The sequence below is a fragment of the Chrysoperla carnea genome, chromosome 5 (genome assembly GCF_905475395.1).
Source record: "Chrysoperla carnea chromosome 5, inChrCarn1.1, whole genome shotgun sequence".
NCBI lineage: Eukaryota > Metazoa > Arthropoda > Insecta > Neuroptera > Chrysopidae > Chrysoperla > Chrysoperla carnea.
This window is the reverse complement of record NC_058341.1, coordinates 34,338,693-34,365,005: the sequence shown is the minus strand read 5'-3', so window position 1 is coordinate 34,365,005 and position 26,313 is coordinate 34,338,693. Positions and strand designations below refer to the sequence as shown.

Below are 26,313 nucleotides of genomic sequence, written 5' to 3'. Positions count from 1 at the left end.
CCAGACAAAAACTTGTACAAATAAATGATTAAACACCGACACACGTTCGAAATTCCCACAGTGTGTCTGTGATATGGAATCACATGTGTATATCCACATACGTATGTCTTCTACACATACTAACAACAAATGTGTTCTTATTTGTACCCTAGAGTACACTATTTACACCTGAGTGTAAGTAGAGAACGATAGTTTTATGATATTGTGATATCCCTGTTCTTTATTACTTACATTTATTGTACTACACTAAGACAAAAAGAGCGATATTTATACATATATAAAATATATTTGGTGCAGAATAAAATGGACATACGTTTAATTTTGTAGATGTTGCTCGATTGTAACTGGGAGGCTATGGATATGAATGTGGTATTTCGTGAATAAGCACGGATGTTGTATAGACGCAACACACATATTCATATACAAGGCCACGCCATATTGAATTGAATCAGTTGTCTGTTAATTTTTGGCCTGGAGTAAACTAAACTCTTATATGAGTGCATTCATATTTTTATTATGTTACTAGTCGGTGTTTAAATAACCCGGTATTTTCCGTGTGAGAAAAATGTTTTTTATTATGAATTCTTTCATGTGTACAACATGTTTTTAGATATAGTGAACAGAACTAATAAGATAAATCGAAAAAAAAAATATAGTGCTAAGTTAGTTTTTCATGTGTAGTGTTTTCGAGTGTGATATTTTGTGTGTGAAATAAGTGTGAGAGTACGAGTGTGGGAAAGATAATCGATTTGTCAACGTAAACTTGGACTAATCAAGGTATGATGAGATGATGATATTTATAACCCAAAATTTGAGTTGTCATTTTTTATTAAAGATATTTTTTAATACACGTGTCCGAAATGACAGAAATTTTGTAACAAAAAAATAATAATCCGTCTGTAATAATAATTGGCATCTCGTCTCTGAGGTCGCTGTACGATTGTAGTATTGGACGTGTGCTTGTAACTTGATTAACCACTCTGAGATAATTAGCGGTCGTTTTATAGTAGTGTGTTTGCGGGAGTCACTGTTGAAATCTTTGTTTTTAAATTTTTTTAGGCAATACGCCGACAGTGCGGTGTTCTCACCGCTCTTGTCCATCTATAAAAATTTTGACATGGAAAAAATGGATGTGGATGATGACTCGGTTGTGGATTTAAGTGTCAGGTGAGTTTTTTTTTTGTTGTTGTTAATTATCAAAAAACGACGCGGCGACAATTCAGTGAGAATGCGCTCAGTAGATGAATTTTTAATTAAGTAGACATGGTTGATAATATGTGTATCAAAGAAACAATGCTTGTATGTGCTAATAGGCTACTCTTTATAGATGAGCAGTGTTTGGTTTGCTGACATCAAAGTGCGGGGAACCATGTTCATTTAATTGATAAATTCAGTTCCTTTTTGATTATTATTTTATTTGTAAATAAATATTTGATCACTTTTGAAAATAATCTTGTTATCACTGATTTTCTTGCCACTTTTATTCACGCCATTCGATCAAAACAAATTTAAAAAAAAAATTAAGTATGATTATTTATTTTGAATTGTAATTAAGTACATTTTATTAATTGTTTTAAGTTGGTACCACTTAATGTGTAGTGTCCATGCCATTTTTAGTTTTATTAATTAGCATTGTATTAATTTATGTTAAGGTGATTGACAGTTTATAATGACTCAAAACTTGATGACAAATTTTTGCATTATTTATATTAATTATACAAAAAATGTAATATTAATTTTTTTTGGAAATCGTATTTGATACAATTCGCAAATTTATTAAAGTTGTTCGATTTTTTACCGGTTAGCAAACAATAATAATAAAATTTTTTGTTGTAGAGCAGGAGGTGGCCGTTTTATAAGTAAAAAGTCTGGAATCTAAGCCACATTTTGTTTTTTTTTTTTTAAATGCAGCTTAAAACTTTTATATAATTACTAGCTGATTCCATGATCACCTACCATTAATTTTTTTGATTATACTTTTAATCAGTAATTATTAATCTAAATTAACACATGAAGCTATAATTATTCATTAATAGCTAATACTATTAAAATCGATCAAGCCGTTTCGGAGGAGTTTAAACACAAACATCGTGATACCAGATTTTTATATATTTGATAAGATAAAATTCAAAAGCTGGCTTTTGAAAGCTTTTGAAATTTATAGTTTAGATAGTTTTGTTTCTAATTCGAGTTTTATAGCGAATAGCTTTTCAATGACTAATTAAGTTAAGATTCCCTTAACTGTTTTTTAATATTTGGATCTCCTAAACTCGAAGTTCTTCCGCACTGTCATTTTTTTGTTTACGAAAAAATCGCAAAACCTTAATAATCATGTTTTTATAGTTTTGCATTCTCTGACCCATGTTTAGAAAGTACATTTGTAATTTTTTCCAGATACTTGTTCTTGATGTTTTCGATAACTACTCAGTTATAAGGGTAACAACTTGCTTAGATTTAGATACATATTTGACGTATATCAATTGAAGTGGAGTTGGAAGTAATTGATATAGCAACCGCTAGGGGCGCTAAATTTAAACTAAATCTACAGTGTCAACACTCAACAGCAATTAATTGTCCGTCAAAATAAAATTTAAAAAAAAAAATAATTTTGAAAAGGGGATCCCAGATCGATGGCCCGGTTGCCGTATTATACTTTTGGTCCTGGTACTCAATAAATTGACATCTAAGAAAAATTTCACGATAACCAAAAATTACTTTTGATTTATAGATCGGTAAATTGTAGAAAATTGTAGGCAGTTAATAAAATACAATTGTTCAAAAATATTTGATGAAAGATCGTAGGATGTGAGAATAATTGTTCAAAAAGTACTGTAGAATGAAAAAAACATGCGTAAGAATAACGCTTATGTAATCATAAGCCTAAGTTTTGAAAAATAATTTTATTTTGGGCTGTTAGAAAATAATTATTTTTTCATATATACAGGTTGTTCTTAAAATATTTGTGCAACACTCAACCAGATAGCTCAATATAAGTCGATATAAGTACCAAGTTGTTTCGTTTGAGAACTAAGCGATCTTAAGATTGAAATGCAAGCACTGACATTCAACACTTTCTATACAGAGTATTTCAACAATTAGCTTAGTCAATGGTTTGTTTTCACTTGTTTTTTATTGAAACTGAATTCAATTATTACAAATGAAAACAAACAATTGACTGAGTTAATTGTTGAAATACCAAATAAAGGCAGTGTTGTATACGCAATCGTTTGTTTTTTTATGTCATATAAGTAAAGAAAGATAGCCAAACACACATACATATCACAAACACTTAACTGATATTCCCATATAATACATACTATGTAATTTGCGCTCTCACGGGTAAACAGTGATGTTTCCAAAAAAATGTTGTATATAATAACAAAGATTACGTATAATTTCACAATGATGCTCAAATGTTATACGAGGACCTCCTGATCAACAATTTCAATTTAAATTATAATCGATCAACCTTTAATAGAAAAACTATAAAAAGGATCAACAGTTTAAAAAAAATAAAATTGTAACACTTTGATAAGGAATTAAACAAAAGTTTATCGCCAACTTTTTATAAGTTTTTGTGTCATGGGAGTCTGAAACTTGTAACTCCTGTTTGTCCTCTAAATGTATTACCGATCGCGGTGTACGTTGTGTTTAATAATTCATCTATTGAAAGTCAATACCTTGCAAACAGGTTTATGTATATTCTTCATTTGGTTTTGTGAAGAATTTATTTTGATTCTGATAAGAAATTAATTGTTTTAATACCCTGTAATTACTGAATTTGGTATCAGTGTATTTAACCCTTGGTTATATGTATATATATATATATTAATCCCTGGTTCAATTAATATTGATACAAATGTAGGTATTTTTTCAGTTATTTTGTACTTTTCGAAGTGGTCTTAAGTGGCGTTCCGGACCTCCAATCTTAATATAATTCTAGTTATTTAATAAATACATTAAAAGCAATGTTTTTATCGAAAATAAATTTCAATATTTTGTCCCAATTTCCTAGATCAGTTTTTTGTATTTTATAAATACGTATTTCGACTACCAAGTAGTCATCATCAGTATGAATTAGCTAATCGTAATTACTCTTATGCTACTCGTTGCTAATTTGGTGGCGGACTGCACACGTGACCAATTTTTTTTTTATACTAAGAAAATGGTTCTTGTCCGTTGTTAAATACAAAAAATAATTTTTCGAGGAGCTGTGTGAAAGAGAACTTCTGCTTTCCGAGTTTATTATGTAAAAAGTTGTTCAACAGAATATAAACAAGTGAAAACAAACAATTGACAGAGTTAATGATTAAAACACAATATGTATACAGTGTTGATTACGCAATCGTTTATTTTAGCAAATTTTCGAAGGAAACGGAGTTTTTGCTTTTGTAGCTCCTGCACTACGGATTTGTTATTTTTACGTCTAAAATTTTTACGGCCTAAAAAGATAGTCAATCTTAGCTAGCCAAAAAATAAAATATAGCCCATGTTATTTGCTGACAGTAAATCATTCTATAGGCGAAATAATTTTAAAATTCGGTTATGTAGTGGTTTCAAAAATTTTTAGATATTCTATTCGAGACAGTAAAGAATTCAAAAAATCAGAAATCATTAAAATCATTCCAGTCGTTCTTCAGTTATAAATAATGGCCTAACTAACTCGACTTTGTTTTATATATAAGATGCATACAGTGTATCGCATTTAAGATAAAGACACTTTCACAAGATACTAAACCGAAATCAGTCAAGTATCTTTAAAAATGTCACCTATCACCTTTTATGACTGTTCAAAATTTTAAATCGATATACCGATAAATACCGAAAATATGAGACACATTGCTCGAGTGTGGTGTCACACACACATAACTAATATTGTCATATAATACCTAATGTTATTTATTTTTTTATAAGGAATATTTTTTACATTTAAACTTATGTTCTATCTGTAACGGTTTACAAGATCCAATTGATCTATGTTGCTCATTTACGAACTCGACCTTACTTTTTACGTAATAAGCAAACTATAAAAATTTCAGCTTAATATCTCTTTTCATTTTTGAGTTATCGTGCTTACGGACAGACAGGCGAACAACAGGACTATTTTTCGCCTGTCGTTTTTTGTTTCCGACTGTTTTCAATCAAGTAAATACATATCTCATATCTTCTATCCTTGTTAAAAAGCGCTGCTTAAAAAGGATAAAATATATTTAACTTTCTTAGGTTGAATATTTTTTTGACAACTGCCCGAAACAAAAGCAAATCGATGAAAAGGTCTATTAGGTAATTTTATTATAACTATACCAAAATTTTGTTCATAGCATCAATATTTTTAAGCGTTGCAAACTTGAAACTAAACTTAGTATATCTTAATATATTTCATATATACATGGTGTATAAACACAGAAAGTCTCAACGGTGAAATTTTTAAGGGATGAAACTTGAAAAAAAGGAAAAAAAACTTGACGATTTTATGCTGAAGCGAATATTACAATTTTAATTTTTCACTTTACATCAGATATTTTTAGTAATAAAAATCCAGTTTTGATAAAAATATTTTTGCTTATTTCTTGTTCTATTTTAATAATTTCGTTGCCCCTCCCTCCTTTATATTTTGTCACGCTAGATACTCACCCTCATCCCATTTATATTATGTTACTTTTATTTAAACAGAGGCCACAATCAATATTAAGTAGGGTGCATTTGGCATAGTTTTGATTTTATAATAATTTTGATACCACAAAATAATTTGATGTAGGTATTTTTTAATGAATCTTTACGTTTTAAGATAATTCGCGTATTAAAGTAGTTCACTCGTTATAATCAACTCAATAAAAACATGCTCTTATATTCGTGCACTGTTTGTTACAATAGTTGTATTATTATACCATGTATATATGAAATATATCAAGGTATACTAAGTTTAGTCCCAAGTTTGTAACACAAAATTTTGGTATAAGTGTTAACAAAATCACCTAATTAGTCCATTTTCGGATGTCTGTCCGTCTGTCTGCCCGTCTGTCTGTCAACACGATAGCTCAAAAGCGAAAAAGATATCAAGCTAAAATTTTTATAGCATGCTCAGGACATAAAAAGTGAGGTCGAGTTCGTTAATGGGCAACATAGGTCAATTAAGTCTTGGATCCGCATTACACATGTTGTGTAAACCGTTAGAGATAGATCAAAAAAGTTATAAAATGTTCCTTATAAAAAAATAAACTTTGGTTTGAAATATTTTTTCGTAAACATCGTAATTACGTACTTTGTTATTAACTTTAATTATTCTAGCTTAACAGATCAAATGAATTCTACGAATTATTGAAATTGAATTGTTAATTTTTACTCGGTATATAAACAATATCGTTATCACAAATAATTTAATTGATAATTAATAATTTTTATCAAATATCAACTGTGATTCGTAACTTTATAGCGAAATTATCCATTAATGTTATTGCGCCTTTTATTTAAGAATCTGAACGAATTGAAATCAATTGAAATTTGAGTTCTTTTTTGCTTTGTTCCCATTCTTTATCTAATTTTGATGAATTCGTGGTTGGTTAATTTGAAATTGAACCTAACGCCCGTTTTGTATTATGGTTTTCGAAATGTTAGTTTCACAGAGAAATCTAATGAACTGCCCCAAATATAGCTATCGAACTGGCTTTGGAAGGGAGAATGAAGGTCCCAGCTTGGTCCTTCCAAGTTGCTACCTTCTTTTTCTCTTCCAAATATTTTGTCTATAATGATGGAAAATTAAAAAGTTTTATACCACCATATAATTGATAAATTCTTATTGAACAACCCTGTAGAATAAATAAACAAAAGTATCCGATAATTATAACGGATGTTTTTATTTTAATATCGAATTAATATATTCATTAATTATTATTTATATATAAATTTGTTGTATATTGTTTATAAAATGCGAGGGAAATCAAACTAAGTAAATATTCGATTGTTTATAATCTGTTATCAATAAAATCCTTTACAAATTTAAGAAATATCCTTTAAACTATTATTTTCAAATTGAATTCTTAAATTATAATTTCTCGTAAGATCATTTTTCGGATGAAATTCTGACAACGGCATCCATGAGAAAAGCATAAAAGTCTAAAACTTGCATTAAATATGCACGACAAGAGGACGAATAACTCAATATCACGCCAACCGATTTCGATGATAGTGACATATTAGTTAGTGTACTTTAGATTCACTAAAAATCACAAAATAAAAAAAAAAAAACTTTAAACAAAAAGAAAACTGACTTCAAAAGAAAAAAAATAACGATAATTTTATTAAAATTATTGTTCTTTTCGGAATCGGTGTCAGTCAAGCTAATGTAGCAAACTGTTCTGTCAAAGTTGTTTCCTTTGCTGACAGCGACTCCAAAAATAACAATAATTTTAACTACATTTTATTATCGTTATTTTTATTAATTTGTTTTAGAAAAGTTTTTCTTTTGAAGTCGGTTTTCTTTTTGTCAAAAGTTTTTTTAGTTATCGTGTTCACAGACGGGCGGACGGATAGACGGACAAACAGAAATGGACTAATTAGGTGATTTGATGACCACATACCAAAATTTGGTTCATATCATCAATATTTCTGAGCATTACAAACTTGGGACTAAAATTAGTGTACCCTGATATATATTTCATATACCTAGTGTTCGGTTTACATATAGGTATAGGCCTACCACGAGTATGACAGAAAACATGCGATAAGAAATGCATCTAAGAAAGAGGTGTTATATACATGTATTGAAGCTTCGATACGCGTTGAGTTAGTTGTAAGACGCTTAGAGTTGTGAGGCATACTTATGCAATTTCATATAACATCTATAATACTTCTTATTTAGATGCATTGCTTAACGCATGTACTCTGTCATACTCGTGGTAAACGTCTAAACTGAACGATTAGTATATACATAGTATTAGAAAGTTATTTTTCGAAGTAAAAGTTACTGAAAATTTTTGAAGGGATTCTAGAAATTGATATGAGTGGCGACCATATCAGAGTTCTAACTAATTTTTCGGGCTAGAAACCTGTATTAATAGAATGATATATTATTTTATAATAATATAACAATAATTCATAGAATTCATAGATCCAATTTGAACCGACTAAAATCCTTACTTTAATGAATAGATAATGCAGTCAAATAAATCCGATTTTCGATTAATTATGTTATTTAGTTGTCTATTTTCACATGTTATTAGAGTTACATGTAGAGCTACTTTGAAATGACAGGATTATGTTGATGTTGGTCGCACTAATTTATAATTTTAAATGAAATAATTAATAGTGAATTTCAAATTAGATTTTAGCTAAGTCTAAAATATACACGGTGAATCATTTTTATGGATAAGTGGATAAATCTTGTATGGGTAATTAAAACATAGAAAAAATTTCAAACTGAAAATGTTATATTCATCGTTTAAACACTATGGATTCAATTCAATTCAATTTATTCATTATTTAAACAACGAACGGATCCGCGGTAAAAGCTAGTATTATATATATCCAGGATTTAAGAATCGTCATACAGACGTTTTGTCTTTGTTTTCGTTTCACTACTTTTACTAGAAGTTTACTTTAATCTTGATTTAGTAAAATTATAGCGGATGTTTTTATTTTAATATTAACGAATTAATTAATTATATTATTCATATTAACTTGCTGAATATTGTTTATAAAATGCGAGGGAAGTTAACTAAGTAAAAAATGGATTGTTTATAATCTGTTATCAATAAATATCCTTCACAAATTTAAGAAATATCTTTTTAACTTATATAAGTTTCAAATTGAATTCTTAAGGATGTATGAGCATGACAACAATGTTTGATTTAAAGGCTCAAAATTTGTTTTAGGTAGTCTTTTACTCAAAGAATATGTGGTTAAAATTTCAGCTTAGGTAACCGTGCAAATTTTTAAGAAAAAAGTCATTAAAAGTCGATATAAAATACATTGGCTCTTATGAAGGAATCTTAAAAAACGACATATTTTGGAAGTTTTTGATAATTTTCATTTGGAATGAATGAAAACAAATTAAAAAAAAACTTTTTAATAGAAAGTAAACATATTAGCAATGAATTAGAAAAGAAAAAAACTAAGTGTCACCGTCCATATAAGGGATGTAAGAGCAGGGTAGATTAAGGGTTGAAATTATTTTTATCTTATTTTCAACTTTGATGATGAATTTTGTTATAACTTCATGAATGTAGACGAAAAATAAGAATACAATTTATCGATATGTGTCTTGGTTTTCGAAATATCGAAAGCTAAATAATTAAACAAAATTTTCAATTTTCGATATTTTGAAAATTAAGCCAGATATCGAAAAATTTTATTCTTACTTTTCGTCTTATATCGTCAAGTAATAATATAAATTTATCATCAAAATTGAAAATATCTATTTTTAAATTTGTGCCCCCACTACCATGCTCATACATCTTTAAATTACAATTCCTTCATAAGATTTTGGGATGAAATTCAAAGTTGGTATTAAGTCCTCTACAAACCTTTATTGAAGTGTCACAAAATATGTCTGACATCTAGATAGTGTCACGTTTTTATTTCATATCTAAATTTTCTCTCAAAAAATCTCATTTCGCTTTGAACACAATTTTAGGGCTTAAAAAATTCGTTGCAATACTAATTAATTCCATGGTACCAAAAAGCCTAAACTACATTGAAATGACGATTTGACCTCGAGAAATTTTCTGTGAAAATGTTAAAGAAGATTATATTATAAAACTAAAATAGTTTATTTCATTATAAAAATAATCCTTTGTTTGTCAATGAAGAAAACATTAAAGTTTACTAGAGGAATATATTAATATTATACAATTAGAATCTGAGTTACCTAATTGAATATGAAAAAATACTACTCCTTTAGGAAAGTGTTACAATGGAATAATATAAACTAATTAAAATTTAAATACTGAAAGAATTTATTTCAATAGAACAAACTAAGTAAATAATTCCACAAGAGCTTTAAAAAATTCATTTGAAAATATGTAAAGAAAAAATAAAATTTTTGAAATCTCCTTGAAATTAAGCTCCATTTAGTCCCGAGAAAGTGTTTGTGTGGCCTCCGTTTGAATGTCCTAAAATTTCTCCAAAGATCGAATTTGGAGCCAAAATTTACAATAGTTTTATTGATTTTTACATTCAATTTTTGTGATCCTCCTCACATTTCGAAAAAAATGTTTCAGGCAAAAAATATTCGCGTCTTATATGGAACAACTTCTTAATTGGTGGTCTACATTAGCTGCCACGAAAACGAGGTGACCTTGAAATTAACTTATCATTAACTGAAATGCAAATCGTTAACTGATCTCGAAAGTCAAAGTCCAATATAAGGTGCATATGAAATGCCCCTCTTTGATACGAACAACACAATGTGGCTGGGATGGCTAACAAAAAGTGGCTAAGAACTTCTGGAACATACTGTAAAACAGGAAACAAAAACTTGAAAAGTCGTGATAAAAGAAAAATCGCACCTAATTTAAGGAAATAGGGGAATATTCTGTATAAATAGTTGAATAATCCGTTTGTCCTGAGGAAATCGAACAATGAACGAAAGCTAGCAGACAAATTTATTCTCCTCTCATGAATATACACACTCCTTGTACATCATTATAAATGTGAAAAAACTCAATAGTACAGTAAAAGATGTTACAAAAATCGGTTAATAAAGGAAAATGAAAGAAACCACTCGTATTTTGCTAAAACCTCATGGAATACGGGTCTTAGGTATCAAATATTATTATCAGAGTTCGCTGATAATAATTATCAAATGTTATTTATCGTGATATTTATACCTTGATCAATTAATAATTCTACGATTAAAACTTAAAACTAATCGATCAAATATTTTTTATCTCAGGAATTATGAAATATTTGTCAAAATTTTGTAATCATTTTTCTTTCATTGATGAGACTGTAATGTGCAATATGACCAACGTTCTCTAACTTAACAATTTTTTTCATATTTTAAAGGATCTCATTTAGAAAATTCTAGCATTAAAATGAATAATTAATAATTTTTGATAATTATCCGAATAAATATATAAAAACTCCGAAAATTATAAATATCGGATTTTTTTCGAATTTTGATTATGATAAACCATCTGAAAAAAATGTGTTGCCACGACAATGGAGGCATTTCCTTCAACTCATAGAGACTTATAACTGTTTACATTGGCTCTACTGTAGATATTAAAATTTATGATGACATAACAAATATGAGACATATTTGATGTTTGTATCAAAAATGTTTGAAATAATTGATTTGATTAATAAATTATGATTCAATAATTAGTTATGCAAGTGAAAATCGTTAATCAATACATAAACAAACTTGAATACTTACATACATGTATACAATATATTTTAAAACAATTATCATGAAAATATGTATTTAGAATTTGAAAACAAATTTCATATGGTTATGTAGATAAATAACCCATGTAATTATTATTTACTTTCTGATATCAAATTATTGGTTTCGCCACGATAAAATAAATAAATTCATTCTAATTCATGATATACTAGATTTAGTGTCGTATTGATTTGCTCAAATTATTTTGAAAATGATGAACTTTTCAATAGTTAATTTTTAATAATGAATGAAGTACCTGGGAATTGTCTTCAAAAGTAGGAATTTGAAGGATTTTGTTCCTACATGAGATGTTCAGTGGTAGAATGAAGAGGAAACAACTTGATTAAAGTTTCAAGTCTATTTTCTGACAGCAATTGGTTAGCGTAACCGTAATAGGTTGGCTGATAAGTCCCCGGTATGACACATAGATGGCGTCGCTAGTATTAAATGCATATTATTTTTATATAGTACCAACCTTCAAATGATTCGTGTCAAAATTTGACGTCTGTAAGTCAATTAGTTTGTGAGATAGAGCGTCTTTTGTGAAGCAACTTTTGTTATTGTGAAAAAAATGGAAAAAAAGGAATTTCGTGTTTTGATAAAATACTGTTTTCTGAAGGGAAAAAATACAGTGGAAGCAAAAACTTGGCTTGATAATGAGTTTCCGGACTCTGTATTTTTTCCCTTCAGAAAACAGTATTTTATCAAAACACGAAATTCCATTTTTTCCATTTTTTTCACAATAACAAAAGTTGCTTCACAAAAGACGCTCTATCTCACAAACTAATTGACTTACAGACGTCAAATTTTGACACGAATCATTTGAAGGTTGGTACTATATAAAAATAATATGCATTTAATACTAGCGACGCCATCTATGTGTCAGACCGGGGACTTATCAGCCAACCTGTTAATATATACACTAAAAAAAATTAAAATAATGACAACATCATCCTGAAGTTAAAGTAAAAATATTTTCAAACAATTGCCTAACGATTGGAACAAGTACAGCTAAATATTTGTACTTATAATAGAATGGGATTGAATTTAAAATATGAATTCATTAATACAAAATCACTGAAGTTAAATAAACAAAATCATTACTTCTATGTAAGAGATTGATTTTAGTTTAAAGTTATGCATTTTATTGATGGAAAATAAAATTGTACACTTAGTTGGAATATATAATCGTGAAAATAAAGCGAATATACAATCAGGCGAATTAAGTTAGTACGAAAACATATCTATCATATCTAGTCAATATGTGATTGAGGCAACTTCGTGAAGATAGTTGTTACCAGCTAATAGAGAGTTTGAAATAAACATTTTGATCATTTTTATACCATATACTTTATTTTTTGGTATTATGTAACAAGTATCGATAGCACAGTTGGTTAAGCTGTAAAATCTATTTTTTTTTTTTAAATAAATCTATATCAAGGTATACTAAGTTTAGTTCCAAGTTTGTAACGCTTAAAAATTTGCTACGAACAAAATTTTGGTATAGGTGTTCATGCAATCACCTAATTAGTCCATTTTGGTTGTCCGCCTGTCCGTCTGTGAACAAGATAACTCAAAAACGAAAAAGATATCAAGCTGAAATTTTTACAGCGTACTCGGGACGTAAATTGTATAGTATGTATTGTATTATATGGGAATATACGTTACCCGTGAGGGCGCAAATTGTATAGTATGTATTATATGAGAATGTTAATTATATATGTGTGACATGTATGGATGTGCTCTGTAATAGAGTAATCAACACTATCTATACATGGTATTTCAACAGTTAACTCAGACAATTGTTTGTTTTCACTTGTTTTAATTATTTTTCGGGGTCAATTAAAAATAGGTAGAAATAACAGTGCTTATGTTATATTCAAAAAATTAATTTTTGAATTTATTTAGTATCTACGTAAAATAAAATCTTTAATATTTTTTAATCTATAAATTCTTTTGTATTTATCTCTCGAATTTCAGTCTGAAATTCCATAATGTGTTTCTCGCTATGGATCTAATATTAATTCAGAAAGTTCTTGATTCAGCTTCTTAGAACCATATACAATACGACTTGTTATATTTAGTTTTGGTATGTTTCTTAAAAAAATGTTGAACTAATCAAAATTGTATTATATTGAAAAATAGTTGTATTTGCATAAATAATAATTAGTAATATTAAAACATATTATTGTTATCTATAATTTTATTTTAATAAAAATATGAAATTATGATGATAACAACTATTTTATGTTTTATCAATTTTAACTATCAAATATTATTTTTTTGGAAGAATTGTTTATCTTTTATTAGGTTATTGTAAAGTTTTTTTTATGTATTTATTTAAATTTTATTTCTTTATCGGAATTCATAAACTCTCCCTAACGACACTTGTTGTTACATCTTAAAAAAAAGTTTTTTTTTAGATGCCTTATAGGGTTCGACCTTGAACAGAAAGTTTTCTATTTATTTGGTCTTTAGTCAAACGTAGTATTTGAAGTCATTTCACAGCTAAGAATTTGAGGGGCTATTGTCGAGGTCCGTTTATAACAACTCTTCTCTACAATAATTTGCATAGCTTCTATTTTCGGAATGTTTGGGATAAAGAAGACACAAAAATACAAATCAAAGGTCATTTAACGATCAAATAATTCTAGTTCACATTTACTTGATTATATTTATGTCATTTTTCATTCCCCATGAGTTTCTGTGATCGATTTTGAATAAGTAAAGTATCTATTTAAAGAGTTTAAAAAAAAACCAACATAAATTTTTTTAATTATGAAAAATGTTTTTCGAAAAATTTAGGAATTTTTTACATTTAAATTTTTGTGTTATCTCTAACGGTTTACAAGAAGGGGCCCTTCGGACGCAAAACTCAATTGCATTATGTTGCTCATTTATAAACTCAAACTCACTTTTTACGTACTGAACACTCGAAATTTCAGCATGATATCTCTTTTTGTTTTTGAGTTATCGTGTTCACGGACAGGCGGGCGGACTAACAGAAATGAAGTAATTAGGTGATTTTATGAACATTTATACCAAAATTTTGTAAATAGCATCAATATTTGTAAGCGTTACAAACTTGGGATTAAAATTAGTATACCTTGATATATATTTCATATATACTTAAGTATACAGGATATAAATATATCATCGAGAAAAATTTCAGCTAAAAATGGTATCCTAGTATTAACATATTTTCTGAGAATTTAATTTAAAGTCCAGTTTAGCGGGAATTGAACTCACAAACATCTCGGGCTTGCAAAAAGTAAAAACTTAATCGGATTAACTTTGTTTTGAATAAATCTGCAAGTTGAGATGAAAATTTGATTTGATTTGAAAATTGGGGTAGTTACAACCACTTCAAACCATCCTAACAAAAAAGTCTAGCTAGCTGGATTAAGGTGTTTTTTTGGTTGCTGATACTGTTATAATATTGCTGAATTTAGGCCCCGGACTTGTCATAAGCGAAAATATTCATTTTGTAGACTTGTTGGGTTGGTTTGGGAGGAGGATGCTGAACCCCCCCCCCCCCAATTTTTAAACTATGGCAAAATTTAGTGGCGTCTAAATGTCTAAAGAACACGTTGAAAAAAGAATTTTTGAAATCGGTGGTGCCCCGGCAAGTTTTCAGCATTCTTCAGCTTATTAATTCCACTAACTAGTCTTATAACATATCAGTTAAATTCAATAAATTTAATATATCGATTACTTATGTAACCATTTGTACTTTTTTGGTAGCAATACTTGTATATAAATATGTACGTACAATGAATTCATTCGTATATAAATATCAAAAATTTTTACGCAATTGACAATAAAATTAAAAATCGTTTGCAAACAAGCCACACCTTTCATCTGAATAATACTCTTTGCAACGGAGAGTACAATAAAATGACAACCAACCCCTCTGTTCAATATTAAATGTACAGAACAAAGACCTCAAATTTTATCTTACTTTATAGTACAGGCGCTAGACAACGTTTAGTTTGTAAAATTAGAACATTATTTTTGTACAAGCAAATGTAGACATGTGGTTGTCTAAATTCTGAAACGAGCAATTTCTCAACGTAAAGTTGTTGTTTTTTAATTTTTAAAAAGGATTTTCGAAACCCGTACTGTAACAGCACTTAACAAGCACTTTTGTTAGTAAAAAATAAATTAAAAAAATCCCGAAGGTATGAAAAGAAAAAAACAAGTCCAGTAGTTTACATAGCCACTTAAACAGACTGGCCTCATTAAATTTTAGACCAGCTTAACCAATAAACAGATAAAATTTTAGACAAATCTTATGAATAATGTGCCCCGACTGTTTAAAGTCGCTATTTTTAGTTTCAAATACATATTCAGTGATACCGCACTTGACATAGTTTTTATTAATCCTAATTAAATTTAAACATAACTTATATATAAAATTTTCGAATCCCCTTTTAATTTCCTTTATTTTGATACCCTACTCGATAGATTTGGTTAATTTTTTTTATTAACATATTATTATGTATTTCGCGCCAAAAATCGACCTTTTTTCAAACATCTATCATCTATCTAAAAACATTTGGGTTTTTACAACCTTACAACATGAATTTCCTCATTCTTGGAAGTATCAGGAATAAGAAGCTATTTAAATTAGCTATTGGTCCTACTAATTTGTTAAGGAAATTCTTTTTAGCGCCTGCACTATAATGTAAATAATCCCTATTGTAATTACTACACAGCAAACCCTTCAAATTCAGTTCAATTTATGTTTGTAAAAAATCCAGTATGTATAAGATTTTCTGTGTATTTAATTGGTTTTGCTTATAAACCATCTTAAGGTAGCACGATTTTAAATTCAGAGATTTTAAAACGTGATACAAATTTTTCTTATCCAATGTGTCAAATTAATTTTAATAATCTTAGAGGATATTTATTAAACAGGAATGTTCCTGAAAGGTTTGTAAAACACTTTTAAATATAGTGCGTATCAAAGTAAATCGACTTTCCATTTTCTTGATGAAAACGATAACTTTCTGTGAGAAAGTTAAATACATGGGAGTTAAATACACATAGAGTCATTATCTCCGCTTTCTTATGAGATAATCAAAAAAAGCTAACTATTCATTAATTTTACTCTTAAATTAAGACGAATTTTGGTCAGTTTAAAAGTGGCTGAAGTTTCTTTTAGAAAAATCTATAATTTTAAAATTGAAATTCGAGAAAACGCATATGGGATTGTATTGTATAATGTTTAGTATATATTATACGAATAATCTGAAAATTTAATTACTTTGGTCATGTGCTATGCGAATAATGTTAAAATTAAATAAATGGATTTAAAAGCTATATCATGTAATCTGTTGCAACTTTTTAGGTATACGTGGTATTACATTGACATTAATATTCGTAATCAAAATTTGATATGAATTATTTTTTTTTTACTAATTTAATTAAGAATTTGAGATCATTAATGTACTTTAGACTACAGAGAATTTTGTTCTGCATTAAATTGCAGGAGTTATTTTTTATTTAAATAGTCTCAATATCACGTACTGATTGTAAATGCACAAAATCTTTACAAAAATAGGCGGGGTAGTGCCTCCATTTTAAGGACAACCGTTTTAGGTTATGTCTCCATATTTGTGGGGAGTTTAGACCAAAAATGATAAAAACCTTTATTGTAGATAATTAAATTACCTATCTTTATATTTTAGCCCACCTATTTTTTAACTTCCAGTTAGGAACGTAATGTTTTCTCCTCGAAAAACTAAATTGAAAATTTTATAATTTTAAATTTTGAAATCTCTACAATGCAAAAATAACATTTACTTTAAAAATGTTAAACAATTTTTATCGTGTGATAGTTCCCGAACAAATTTGCCAATCAATTAGAAACGCTGATGGATGAGCGCGTGGCAAATGGAAGTTTTTAGTTTCTACAAACAAAAATAGATATTTTAAAACGTTAATGAAATTAGAACATCAAAATTATTCGATAAATCTTAAATTTTACCCGAACTTCTTCTAAACCTCTTTTATCTGAGTCGATTTTACCTCGCAAATACCGAAAAGCTATTTTTACAAGATATCAACAAAATCTTTGTACCTTTATAGAAAATAAAATTTTTATATTGGCCTCGAATATAATGCACTCTCATATTCTGTAGGAGTTAATTAAAAAGTAATTCTCGAACATGGTGCTCATATTACTGGAAAACCTGAAAATGCCAGGGAATTCAAATTATATTGGGAAAAATGCAGGTGATACTTGAATCATATTTAGCATTAGGATTTTCTCTTTTCGTTATTTCGTTGCACTTTCTTTCCAAATGATTTAAAGTCAAAAGAGCCTAATTTTTAAATTCTGAAGTTTAATTCGAAATCAGCGAATTCTGTATTCTGTATTAAAATGGCTAAACTTAATGCGGTAGCTATTCCAAAGTGATGGTTGCTTAATGTCCTGCTACAGTTTAAACCTAAATTGTATGAAAATCTATTAAACATATTTTAGAATGATAATCTGATGTATATGTTATAACTTAACTAAGAGCTAATTTTGAAAAATTGCATTATTTTAAGTATATAAATAAAATTAAATTCACCAAAAAGTTAATTATTTTTATCCATAGTAATCAAAATTAATTTTTATCGATTTTAATTTATTGTATTATTCACAATATACCTATAGTTGCTTATCAATAAAGTATCAATTTCTTTTATCACAAAACTTCTGACGTCATATTTTATATACATCTAACTACTAAAATGATATAAGGTATTAAAATAAAAATACGTATTGTGTATAAATTTTTATATTCATACAATTGAACTGTATCCGAAATATATTCAAACAAATATTGTAAACGTAAAAATATTCAACATTTCATAGTTTTTTACCTGTTTATATCCACACACCATCTACAAAAAATATAACGGTTTACAGGCTTTTACTACTCAAGGATAATTCCAGCCTTTTCCGAGAGCCATGCCAAATTTCATATTTGTTTTAGTCATATGTACCTCGAACATATTGATCGAAGGTCAACGGAAATGGGTAGGGGTGTGCTATAAATTCGTTTCATGATTCACAGAACACAATACATGACTTCCCGCTACTTTTGGGCATCCCCAACGATCCCCTTGTTAAAATTAGCATTTGGTATGTTGGGTTGTATACTAAGCGAATCGATATTATGAAAGCGGGGCTAACTAATGGGGCCTTAACTCTGATTACAAAATTCTCAAGTATGATTGTTACACAAACTTAAACTGAATTTTTTATTTTAAATCGGAAACAAAATTATTTTAGAAATGCCGATTATTAGATTGTAATCAGCCATGGGTTCCATGCGAAACTTATGGAGTACACATATTTCGAAAACTACAGTTCACATTTTTGCTTTTTGTTAAATCGATTAATGAAAATCTTTAATGTCTGGCGCACGGGTTCGAAAATAGTCGATTCCTGGTTTAACTTATATTGTTTGTGTAAATAAAATCAAAATACAAACATGATTCCTCTAATTAATTGTGTTACTGTATTGTTTGTATTCTGGCTTAATTTACAAAAAAAAAAATTGAGAAATATTAATTGAATATCCTTATAAACAAAGCTATAAATTAAATTTCGCTAAATAGTAAAGCGCTCGTCGCGATTGCGATAAATTCAATTAGCATCAATTGTATTTTTTTTTTAATTATTAATTTCAAAATCTAATTTGGTTTTTTTTTTTAATTTTCAGTAGCCACAATAATATTAGGCGTGATATTCCAACACCAATAAATAATTCAACAAGCGAAACATCATCAAGTAGAGCTCGTCGAGTATTGCGGCCTAGAACTGAACCACGAAGGTATACAGAAAGTCCGGATCCAACATTAAATGGAAATTCATTGAAACCTCGTACAAACGGTACTGCAGATTCAGATTCAAGTGAAGGAGAAATGCCACCATTATTGCCAATAAAAGAATTATCACCAACGGAAATATGGCAACGAGAGCGTGGTTTAAGGAGATTGCGAGAAGAATTACGGGCCGAAGAAATGAAATTAGTTTTATTAAAAAAATTACGACAGTCACAACAATTAAAAGAAAATTTAGCAACTGTTGCTCCAGCTGTGCCACCACAAGTTCTTCCTCCAACAGGTTTACCAAGTGGTTTAAGGTATGTTCTAAATGAATTTATGCATAAATAATCCATTAAAAAATTCGCCATTTATTTTCAAAAAATAAAAACACTTTATAAATCAGAAGACTCTTTATTGAAAATAAAAGGTTTTATGTCGTTTAAGATTCAAAAATAGCAATGCTCTGATGCAATTTTGGCTCTCTTTGTAAGTTTCCTTTCGAAATTTTTTAATTTTTGTAATAAGAATAATTGACAAACAATTTAAGACCTAAAAATCCAATTCTGCGAGACATTGATTAGGATATAGCCTAAATGCCTCACAGCAAATGATGTCATTGATAAATAAACCTTGAAATTATTGTATGACTTTTAGCATAACAACTTCTTCCTCGAAAGATAAAGATATTTCAATAACGAATTCCAACCTTTTTTCCGACAATCGATGAAACAGAGTATTAGTTATAATTGCTATTTTCTAAAATTTTCAGAAGGACAAACTAAGGCATCTCATTTTATCATGTGTTTGACAAAATGAATTTTGCATATAGAATCCTCTGCTTGATTCCGTTACAGGACTCAAAAACGAATCTGACTTAAAATTTTTCAGCTGCTCTCTTTATCAAATTATTAATTATTTTTATTTTTTATTTTAGTATAACACCGACAACTGTAAAAATCGAAAAAATCGACAAAAGTCAACAACCTCAACAAGCTCATAGTCGTCACAGTACAAGTTCAAATAATAATAATAATAATAATAGTAGGAATAAACCGACAAATTTATCGCATGTACCGCCATTATTACGTGGTCAACCTCCGCCAGCAAGATCATCACTACATGCACCTCAACTCTCTAATACGAGTATAACACAAACAAGTGTTCGTGGAATGGCTACGAATTTATCAGTACCTCAGCCACCACAACGTAGTTCATTAAATCGAGATCGGTCAGGATTTCCTGCTGTTGTTAAAGATCTTTCTCCGGCTGTTACAATTACACCTGCACCTCCTCAACCTATTAAAATTAATAAGGTAAAGGTAATTGTTATTAAATATTTAATTTTAGCTATTTCAAAGGAGGTATTTGAGAATTAGATGTTCATTTTTTTGCGTTAAAGTCTCTCAAATTTCTTCTATGAATATTTAGTTAACATTTCGCTCTATAATAAAGAACGATCCATGAGAAATTTTCTTAATGACTCATGTGTCATTTTCGTTATTACTCTTTCCCCTTAAAGAATATGCATTTTACATAACGAAAATTATTTTAGAAAAGATTCGTTACAAGGAAAAATTAACAAAGAAAAATAAAAGTATATTTTAGTGGTTAAGTTATTTTATTTCATTCAAATACATCATAATATTTTGACATTACGTTATTTAAAACGCCGAATCGTTGAAAGGCTTTTCATAAAAGATAGTATCTTCCTTTAAAAGGTAATTGATAGAGCTCCCGATGTAAAGAAAATATAAAAATATCGCCAATAATAATATATTTGCAACTTTATTCCAACAGTTTGACATTGTGTTCCTCGCTTTCATATACGCATCTAAACTTTACCGATGTGTAAATGAAAACTACCAGGCTGTAGTATCACAGGCTAGTCGAAACTAATAATTAATTAGAAAATGTAGGAAATAATTTTAGAACGTTGCTTTTTACACCAAGAAATATCCATTACGTAGTTGGAATTATGTTGCAAATATTTTTTCAATAGTTCTTATATAAAAAAAAGAATAATTATTTTGTATTTACCCAATATTTAACAAGTATTTATTACATTATAATAATTGTGGTACTGTTTGATATTTGATAAACAGCCAGCAAATAACATGTTGGACAACAAGGGGCTTTGTGGGACCACCGTAATACCAACGGCTGTCCCTGTAACCCCTACTCCAGAACCAACGCAGGTAATACAACAAATTGATGTCTAAATGTCATCTTTTTAGATAACGATTTCTCAGTCTCTGCGAATAGATACCGAATAGGACGCAAAGACTGATAAAAATTAAACAGTAACAACGTTTCTCATTTCTTTTAGTTTACTTTTAAACAACCTAGATATTTTCTAATTTCTTGATATTTGAATTACAGCAACAAGAACAACAGCAGCAGCAACAGCAACAAAGGCCGAGAGAAGATACTCAAACTCCAGCTCAAAGGCAGGCTGCTGCCAAACTTGCGCTGCGAAAGCAGTTAGAAAAAACATTGTTGCAAGTAAGTTCGATAAAAATAATTATCTAAACTTTTAAATCTCTTTATCCCGCCTTTGTTATCTGAAGACAGAGATGTTTTCTGGTGAAAGTTATATCTTACAAGAAAATCAAGCTATACAATTTTGTCAAGATCAAAGAAACGCAGGTAGCCCGCAACTTTTCAACCGGGATTGCTCTAGACTAGTTGGTTCCAAAGTTTCGAACCTAAACATTCCATACCCAAATTTCTATAGTCTGAAATACTAAAATTATAAAGTTGGTTGTTCAAAGGACAACTGATAAAGAACTGAACACAGTCAAATGTCCTTGTTATGGTCATACTTTCTCTTGCCTGTAAATTCGGTACCTCACTCTCCTTTACGTCAGAAAATTATCCAAATTACCATGATTATGTTTTTCAGTATCAGATGGATGAGTTCTTCGAAATATGGTTAAGAAGCCTGAAAAAGTTAATTTTACGACTAAAAGTTTATTCAAAGTAACTTTTCGTTTTCGATTATTTTGTTGGAAAATTATCATTTGCTAAACTCCTAAACTTCTTAGATTAACATAATTTGTAAAAAATATTTTAACAAATATTTACTGAGATAATTAAATTCGAATTTCGATCTAACGCAGACTAATCCTCTTTTATTATGTTTCTGTATTATATATTTATTAAAATTATTTTTAATTTTTTTTCTAGATTCCACCACCTAAGCCTCCGCCACCTGAAATGCATTTTATTCCAAATCCAAGTAACACGGAATTTATATATTTAGTAGGATTAGAACATGTAGTAGATTTTTTGACAAAAGAACCACGACCACCTGCACCGCCAACGCCATTTCAATGTCAACAGTGTCGTGCAGATTTTACGCCTGTGTGGAAATGGGAAAAACAAAATAAAAATCGACAAAGTAACGCAACGTTTCAACAACCGGCTCATGGTATGTAAACAGTTTTTTAACTACAAAGAATCTTCTCTATAATTTTCCTATTTTAAAATGTGAAACTACTTCAATTTTTATCTCAATCCTAAAGAAAGTGAATGCAGACAGTGCGCTTAAAAATAATTCTGTTCATTTTTCTACTTGTATTTGAAAGCTTTGCAATTCAAATATGAGTGGTATTGACAAAAATGTAGATCTACAGATACGGATAAAGATCTCCATCGTCTAGATCTGCGAATATACTAGTTATAGTGGATACTCGCGAGTATCAGAACGTCATTAATACAAACAATTAATAAATAAAAGAAAATTTTAAACTAATTAATAAACATCCTATTGGTAAATAAGTACTGCTAGTCCACAAAAAAATTTATTCTCCGTTTATATAAATAACGGCAAATAATTTCCAAAATATTCTCATAAATCTTCAAACTTTATATCTTTGAGTCAACATTCAAATTCGAAATTAATTATTTTTTCTTCTGTTCGAGTATATACGAGTTGATATCGTTTGAAATTAATTTTTCTTATAACCCTTCTATTATGGATAACTTTTTTAAGTTTTAATTTTTGAATTTGTTTTTTATTTCCCGGATTACATACTTATTTATTTTTTATTTTATTTTTTACAGGGAAAGATCCACGCGTTATTTGTGAACAATGTGTTACTAGCAATGTAAAGAAAGCATTAAAAGCAGAGCATACAAATCGACTGAAAACAGCTTTTGTAAAAGCTTTACAACAAGAACAAGAAATAGAACAACGTTTAGCACAAGTAATTATCATAAAAAACTATGTCATACAGACTTTTATTGCGGTTTATGAAATTTAATTTTTTTTTAATTTAAAACATTGTAATGCTTAATTTCTGAATTGTCCTAAAATTTTATAAATAATCGTAAAATAATCTAACAATTGAAAATAAATATTCTCAATTTGTGTAATCATTAAACTTTTTATTTATTTTAAGGCAAATAATAAACGACTTTGTATTTCATTTTAATCAGAACATGAGATTCAACCCAGAAAAAGAATTGTATCAATAGAGAAATTTTTTGTTATTGATTATGGTCATAATTGGTAACTTAATAGCTTAATATATTTTACCTTAATTAATAAAATAATAGATGTTCAAAAACAATAATATCTAGACCACAGAATCCCTGCGAAAATTTTCGTATTTAAATATTTGTAAAAATAACTTATAAATTAGTTATTGAAAATCACGATACTCGAAATAAAATTGTTATTAACAAATTCTATTTAAAAAATACAATTAAAAAACATACAACAGATTTACATGTCGCTAAATATGGATATTTCGGTTGCAACGCAATCATCGTCAGTAGCTACACTTGTAAATTTCCTACATGAACCCTTTCTAACGTTAAAGAAAATCTATTGACTCGTGGTTTTTTCGATCGGTGGAAATTGATTGGAATCATCTCTTTTAGTACGGATATTTTTTCACAGGCATTTAATTAATAATATGATAATCCAAATAATGTATCTCTTGAATTTGTTTTTGTCTTCAGTTTTAAAAAAATAGGCAGGACAAATTATTATAACATGAAGAGTTAATGAAGAGACAATAGTATTTTAAACAATGATCTGTTTCACAGGTATCGTGTAATAGTCCAGCACCTTCCCCTGTTGCACCGGAACCTAGTCCGAGTCCAAAAGCTGTGCCAACACCATCTCCAAGGCATGCTGCTACACCTCCAGCTCCACCCCCAGCACAGCCAACCCCACCGCCAGCCCGTCAATCACATCAGAGTTCGCATAGCAGCTCTCACACAAGCTCATCATCTCATGTTAGTTCACATGGTAGCTCACATGCTTCATCTCAACAATCTCAACAAGATAAATTCCATCAATCGGCGGCTGCAATGCAAGCACTTCAACAACAACTGTTCAGAGGTAACATTTTTATATATATAGAATATCTCGTTAGACAGACCATTGGTAAATATTCTGCTAAGTTTCGTTGGATAGGTATTTAAAAATAAAGTAAAAGACTTTCAGTGACTTTTCTCGGAAAGGGGGATATTATATCAGATACAAGATCCCGAAGGCGTGTATTATTGCCTCTTTTTGAATTTTGAACATCAGTATGTCTACGCATCAAGGACTAAGAAACAATTTCTCTTAAGAAAAGTGTAGTCTCTTCAATGATTTATTTTACCTTAGATAACTTTGTGAATCACAATAAACCATTATTATATCCAAATATTTGTTCTAGGTTTGTCACCTCAACACATGCTACCATTTTCTCCATTATTTTATCCATATATGGCGATAGCACAAGCAGCTAGCAGCGGTGGCAAGGGTGCTAACGCAAATGCAACAGCATTTGCTGAAATGCAACGTGCCGCTGATCTACAACGGCAATATCTATTAGATATGATTCCACCACCAAGTAAACATAATTGGAAAACGTGATCAGATACATCTTCGTCATCATCTTCAAAGTGAATTATTAAATATCAATTGAATAAAACTTTTTATAATGCATTATATATTTGTAAAGTGAATCGATTGTTTTAAGTCGATTAATTCGGCATATTGATTTCTGAATTATATCATTTACTTTATTATTATTACTATTAGTGTTTTGATTAATTTGTAGAAACTAATTTTTAAAGAGTTTTATATCGACCAAACATTTTTTCGTCCTAAATCTCTTAATTTAATCTAATTTTCCAATTTTTGCCTAAAATCAACTAAGGATGTTAGAAATAAAAGTTCAGATATACTTTGGCTTATATTAGGAAGTTATCACAATCCTTCCTTTAAAATAATCAATCGTATGGTCTTGATTTAATCGAAAGGCTATTAGAACTTAAACGAGGCCACAAAATTGAAATTAATCGTTTTTTACAATCGTTATTTGTAATTCAATTTGCTTCGAGTGTGTTATTAAACTGATGACAATAATAAATGGTCCGATTATTTCATTAACCGTTGATAATATTCTGTACGTGTATTTTCATATAAATGAAACGTTAAGGGCTGTGATAACTGCCTAAAATTCATGTTTTTCATAATTCAAATGTGATTGATTTAATAACCATATTGAATTTTATTTATATTTTCTGCTCGGTACAGAAAACCCGATAACTTGCACGAAATATTTCAAACATTAACGATTTTATTGAAATTTAAAAGAATATTATTAAATTTGATTATGGCCTGAAAATGTTTTTTATTTAACAATCAAACAATTAAAATTTCTTCAAGATTCTTCTCTCTGTCTTGTTCCTGAAGCCATCGCCATCTGGGTTGTTACTGTATATTTCGTTCACAGCTCCTTCATCGGGCACTATTTCGGGTTGCAATGAGCGTTTTTTTTTCTAGAAATTTGTTATTCTTTTCTTTTCAGTGGCCATTATAATTATCTTTTTTTTTATTGTAGAAGTTTACTTTGTTCAGAACAAACCAAATTGATTTTATTTTTTAAAATAAATATTTTTTTACTCGTTTTCTGTATCGGGCAGAATAAGAAAACAAAGGTGCTTTGAAATAAAATTTTGAGCATTTAACTTAAATTGATTTAAGTTTTAATTATAAAACTTGTATATAAAAATTAAAACTAATTCTTTAATAATTATTTCTACAATAAATCGTATCCTCCTGTCGACTTTTATTTTGTACATATTTATGTTAA

At 28.9% G+C, this 26,313-nt stretch overlaps 1 protein-coding gene across 3 annotated transcripts; it reads left to right on the top strand.

The window, feature by feature from the left end:
- Positions 1–509: 509 nt before the first annotated feature.
- Positions 510–26,313, top strand: LOC123300667 (transcriptional repressor p66-beta). 3 transcript variants are annotated; one of them, XM_044883274.1, is made up of 9 exons: positions 510–777; positions 1,060–1,167; positions 19,111–19,530; positions 20,148–20,532; positions 21,593–21,715; positions 22,400–22,643; positions 23,279–23,421; positions 24,269–24,566; positions 24,889–26,313. In XM_044883274.1, exons 2-9 carry the CDS (start codon positions 1,118–1,120, stop codon positions 25,086–25,088), a joined length of 1,863 nt encoding a protein of 620 aa, XP_044739209.1. In that variant the 5' UTR covers positions 510–777; positions 1,060–1,117; the 3' UTR covers positions 25,089–26,313. The 3 variants fall into 3 exon arrangements, with proteins under 3 accessions (XP_044739209.1, XP_044739208.1, XP_044739210.1); XM_044883273.1 differs by having other exon boundaries at positions 511–777; positions 19,108–19,530; XM_044883275.1 differs by having other exon boundaries at positions 512–777; positions 19,108–19,530; positions 20,148–20,526; positions 24,889–26,311.

Coding starts and splice junctions, on each gene's coding strand:
- LOC123300667 (XM_044883273.1), top strand. CDS start 1,118: ATGGAAAAAATGGATGTGGATGATGACTCGGTTGTGGATTTAAGTGTC. Junction 1,168..19,107: donor GTTGTGGATTTAAGTGTCAG/GTGAGTTTTTTT, acceptor TTTAATTTTCAG/TAGCCACAATAATATTAGGC. Junction 21,716..22,399: donor TAGAAAAAACATTGTTGCAA/GTAAGTTCGATA, acceptor TTTTTTTTCTAG/ATTCCACCACCTAAGCCTCC.